The 5,437-nt window shown below is 41.2% G+C and overlaps 2 protein-coding genes across 2 annotated transcripts in view; both read right to left on the reverse strand.

Moving 5' to 3' along the window:
• Positions 1 to 1,634, reverse strand: part of LOC101654856 (protocadherin beta-13) — a 14,561-nt gene extending 12,927 nt beyond the window's left edge. The window contains exon 1 of the mRNA XM_045284735.1: positions 5 to 1,634. Coding sequence (XP_045140670.1) covers positions 5 to 1,548 — 1,544 coding nt within the window. The 5' untranslated portion in view covers positions 1,549 to 1,634. The remainder of the gene's footprint in view (positions 1 to 4) is intronic.
• Positions 1,635 to 4,662: 3,028 nt separating this feature from the next.
• LOC105978611 (protocadherin beta-14-like) overlaps positions 4,663 to 5,437 on the reverse strand; it is a 12,661-nt gene continuing 11,886 nt past the window's right edge. The window contains exon 3 of the mRNA XM_045284736.1: positions 4,663 to 5,430. Coding sequence (XP_045140671.1) covers positions 5,104 to 5,430 — 327 coding nt within the window. The 3' untranslated portion in view covers positions 4,663 to 5,103. The remainder of the gene's footprint in view (positions 5,431 to 5,437) is intronic.

Consider the following 5,437-nt stretch of genomic DNA (forward strand, 5'->3'; position numbering starts at 1 on the left):
GTGCGGGTCGCGGGGCGGCAGCAGGGAGTAGGTGACTTGGGCGTTGGTGCCCGTGTCTCTGTCGGTGGCGCTGACTGTGCCCAGGTGCAGGCCGGGGCTGTTGTTCTCGCGGACGAACAGCGTGTAGGAGGTTTGGGTGAAGGTGGGCGCGTTGTCATTGACGTCGGAGACCAGGATTTTTACATTGAGTTGTGTTCTTAACCTTGGGGTTCCCAAGTCCATGACGGTGATGGTGATGTTGTACTCAGATCTACTCTCTCTGTCCAGTGGTCTGTCTGTTACCAGAGTGTACACGTTTTCCACAGAAGATTTCAAGAGGAAAGGTAGATCGTCCTGAATAGAGCATCCTAGTCTCGCATTTTCTTCTGAATCAAGATCAGAAACACTGAAAACTGCCACCACAGTCTCAGGCGAGTTCTCAGGGATTGAACTGGTCATCGCAGAAATGGAGATTTCTGGGGCATTATCATTCACATCTAGAACTTGAACCAAAACAGCGCATTTTCCAGAAAAACCGCCAGCATCCCTGGCTTCTACATTGACCTCATAGAACTGAATTGTTTCAAAATCAAGTTGCTTATTCAGTCGAATTTCTCCTGTCATGGGATTTACTTCAAACGTGTTGCCAATCTCCTCTGAGACTTGGAAAAGTGAATAGGAGATTTCTCCGTTTGCTCCCGTGTCTCTGTCAGTAGCAGAGACCCTGGCAATTAAGGAGCCAATGGGACTGTCCTCAGGGACCTGCACTCTATAGAGAGGCTGCTCAAATTCAGGGGCATTGTCATTGGTGTCTACAACTTCAATGTGGACCTGAACTGTCCCAGACCGGGGAGGAGAGCCACCATCCTGGGCTGTGAGGGTTAATCTGAGTCCAGGCTCCACCTCACGATCTAGAGCTTTGTCCAGCACCAGCTCAGGGTACTTCCTACCGTCGCTGCGTTTGCGAGTGAGGACCTGAAAATGGGAGTTGGAGCTGATACTATAAGTCTCAATGTTATTTCTACCGACATCCACGTCCTGGGCATTCTTCAGGGGAAAGGTAGTTCCTGGAGGACTGCTTTCTGATATTTTCAGTAATATTTCTCTGTCCACGAACACCGGGGCATGATCATTTATGTCTATGATTTGCAGCTCAGCTTGAAAAAACTGTAAGGGATTTTCTAGCAGCACCTGGAAACGTAGTATACAGGGCTCTGTGTCACCGCACAGTTCCTCCCGATCCAGTTTTTCAGTTAGCGTCAGATCCCCGGTCTCCAGAACGAGGTGCAAATGCTGTTTGTTCCCTTTGGATAGGACCCGAGCTGCCCGCCTCGCCAGTTCTCTCTGTCCCAGACCCAGGTCCTTCGCTATATTGGCTACAACAGAGCTACCCTCAGTTTCCTCCACCACTGAATAGCGCCTAGGTTCCGCATCAGCCAGCGAGTAAACCAGAAAGAAAAAGAAGAGAATGACTTGCCTTTGTCTGCAGATGAGCTTCCTGCTGGCCTCCATTGTTCTTGCTTGGTAAGGCTTCCTGAGAGAATTCTGAGAGAATGGAGTCGCTGACATGTAAAACCCAGTATCTGAGGTTCTAATTAATCCACATGATACCGCAGAGACATTCTGGTGAATAGCTCTTTTCACCTTCCAGTCTGCTTCTTTGATATCCAAGCTTCCAGACTCTCCGGGTAAATTTTGCTTGTTAATGATGGAGCCAGAGCTGCGGTTCTTTTTGGTACCTTCTTATCCTGCAGCGCCACCATGCGTCCTAAGAAGATTTTACATTTTTTCTGATGGAAATGGCTGCAATTTCCCCAGCTCTGCCCATGTAGTGTGTACCAGCAGAGAGGTAAGGTTACACCATTACAATCACCCGTACAAACTGCGTAGACAACAGCCTGATGGACCCACAAGAAAACGATACTTCGTAATAGGAAATCCATTAATGGAGTTGTGAGCATAAAGAAGATATTTGTTTAACAACCTGGTTGAGAAGAAAGTACAATTTTTCAAATCGAAAGAGAATAGAAATTATAGTAATTTATTATCAGGAGCTATGATAATACTTATTAGTTGTAGATCTTGGACAAACTGTTTAATGTTTCTGTCTCATCTGTCATGTGAAGATAAGAATAGTACCACATGGGGTTGCTGTTAATCCTACATTTGCAACTGAGGAAATTGACACACAGATTGCTAAACGTTTGAAATCAACCATCTACTTCTAGAACCATGCCTTACATAGAGTAAACTCTTTGGAAGATCTGTCACTTACTGTATATTGTCAGTACAATTAAAATTAAAGTTCCTTAACTTAGTAAAACTATGTTTCTCTGGAATAGGATTCCTGCACCCCTACAATTTTAAACTAAGGCTTTTATTAAACGTTCACCTGATGGAAAAAGAATCTCTGAAACATAGAACACTTATAGATGAGCCTGGCAGTTCCTCTGGTCAGGTAACACCGTTTCACACTTACATTGTTTCTACCTATAATGCAGGTTCTTGATTACTTCTCTTTTTATTGTGAATACTAAACTGAAAGATGCTCAGGGCTGGACTAGTCTGTGAAACTGCTGTATCAAGGCAGAGAACTAAGTTCCTGACAAAGTCCTTTGGGGTACCACTAGACAGTCTCCAAGAAACAAACCAGACACCGAGGAGTTTGATGATACCAGGTATCTCAGTCTAAATGAATCCACTGTCATAAGAAACACCTCAAAATTCACGTGACTAGAGAAATGTGTGTCAGCAGCATGGTCTTACAAGCTATCAGGTTAAATGATGAAGGGGACCGAGCAAAGAAAGGTTGGAATGTCTATTTCCAGAGAGGTATAATCTATGATGGTAGAGGGGATTCTGTATCTCAGAACAGTGTCTTCTTTGTTACTTCTACTACTTTTCTCAAGAATCAAGACTTTAAAAGCTTTATTTTGAAAACTTTCAAATCCAACCAAGAAAATAGTGTGACAAACCTATGTACTCATAACTAATATCAGTAACTATCAACATTTAGTTTATTAAACTCCCTAAACATTTTCACATTTCAGACAGTCTAAAATTTCATCGATAAATACTTCATTACATATCTCTAACTCTTAATACCTTAAAGATTCAACTTAATGGCAATGTTATCGCTAAATATAAGAAAATTACCTATTAATATCTTAATATCACTTACATCAACATTTAATTTTTCTCAAATTATTTCTAGATTGTTGTTTTATGAATCAAGATTCAAACAAGGTATATTTGTTGTGCTTGATTAGCATGTCTCTTAAGTTCTTTTGGTGTATAACTTATGAAAACTATTTAAGATTTTACCACTGTGAATTTTTTCCTGAGTTATTAGACTGTATCCTACTAATGATGTACAGGAATAGTCCAGATAGTCCATAATGTCTTTAAGTTGCTATAGACCAAGAGTTTGGTAGTTGTTGTTTGGTACCACTGACGATTAGCTGCATGTAACAGATCTATGTCCAATGGTGCAGGGAGGACTTGGCTGACATTATTCTCTTATGCTCACATGCAGATATTCTGTGTTATAATTCACTTTCTAAAAACATTGCTATATTGCAGGCTATGCAAACAAAAATGTTTTCCATTCATGCTAGAACCAACTTGTGATAGTCTTTGAAAGAGAACCTATTATAATTGAGAATGACCTATACTAGTTTTAGGGCCACTTGCATCAGTATGTAATGCTTTCAGAATACAGTTTTGCTCAAATAAGCTTTTAAATAAAATTTAAAGTTCCAAATGAACATAACAAATAAAGCTTCTCCTTAACTCCCAGGATCTTTTACTAACCCAAATCAAACTCACTGCCAGTAAGTCTATGACAACTCATAGTGACCCTATCTAAGATGAATTCTTACAATGTCTTGATTTAGCACTGCAGTAGATGGAGTAGAAACCACATTTAAAATAAACTTTCCAATGAAAGTATGGAAACATTACAAAAATATAGAGAGAATACTGTAGAAAATTATTGAAATGTGAGGAAAATACAAAAAATGGTGATGTAATCAAATTTATATGATGACCCTATACACGACCACTCACTTTTTCTGTGAAATAAAACACAACTGTTCAGAGAACAAGGAGAAAGCACAGGTTGATCTTTTAACTTTAACTTGGAATTTGATTAGCTCGTGCATTCAGGATGGCTCCTTGATAGAGAAAAGTTGGGCACTTGGCCTATAAGAAAATACAACCCAGAGGCCAATACACAAGCATTGTTATTTATAAATGTAGTCTATCTCTGAACGGGAGTATGAACACGGGAAATATTTCTTCTCCTTAATTAGGAGGGAGATTTGGCAGGTGGTGAATTATACTGAGGAAAACCAGCAAGACAGGCGGCAAGGTCACAGACTCAAGGTCAGAGAACCCAAAGGGGAGATGTTGAGCATTGCCACCATTTATTAATTGTTAAACTTGGCGATCTCCCTGAACCTTTATGAGCGTTAATTGCCTCATTTATAAAAGCCTTCCTCTGGTAGGTTTACTTCTGAGATTAAAAGTGTTAAAAGTGTAAGATACTCAATAAGTACTGAAAATACTAAGGCTTAACAACTCTAAAGTCTGTGCTTTTGAAACTTAATATATACATCCTTGTACAACTCTCTAGTCACCTCAGAAAATGAAAGTAGCTACAAAGACAGCAGACAATCAGCACATTTTTAAACACCTCAGACAACATTTATTATGTGTTAATGTGCACAAAACAATTCTTTAAAGTAAAATGCAACACACATAAATTCCATGCTTTGTGGAGGGTTGCTTTACAGTCAAAGTTGAATCTTTTTCTGTGTAACGAAAACGATATTCAAAGTACTTGAAATAATATGAAAACATTTTTTACAGGTGTCTCAATAAATTTCTAAGTAGGAATATATTCACAGATACGTCACTTTTAAAATTCCTTTATCAAAAATCCAAATTACTCTGAAATGAGAGTTCTTCCTTTTCTCTCTCAATGCCCAGAGGTGGGAAGATTGGGGTAACTGGTTTGGGGAACTTGAACTGACTGGTCCCAGAAGCCTAAGTCAGGCACAGTCGCAGTACCGCTGAAGCCCACCAAGTATTTTTACTGAATATTAAATCCAAAGCTATTTCTCAAGTTGGCGCTTTCTTCACCATTCCTCTCGGGCCTGGTGCCTGAATATTGGGCACAATCGGATTCAGGAACTTGAACTCGCTGGCCTCTGAGCCTCCCGTCAGACACACCTCATACTGGTAGCTCTGGGACAGGGTGCCCGTGCCACTCACGCCAACGAAGTGGCCCTGGAAGTGCCCCTCAGGCACCGAACAGCCACCCTCCCAGGCGGCCCTCCTCCTCCTGCACAGTCTCACAGCCACAAACAGGAGCACAGAGCAGAGGAAGAGCGAAGACACCGAGGCCAACGCAATGACCAGGTAGACCGTGAGCCCGTCGGCCTGCGCCTGGTCG

The sequence above is a fragment of the Echinops telfairi genome, unplaced genomic scaffold (genome assembly GCF_000313985.2).
Source record: "Echinops telfairi isolate 266 unplaced genomic scaffold, ASM31398v2 ScPeMD7_7469;HRSCAF=8507_0, whole genome shotgun sequence".
NCBI lineage: Eukaryota > Metazoa > Chordata > Mammalia > Afrosoricida > Tenrecidae > Echinops > Echinops telfairi.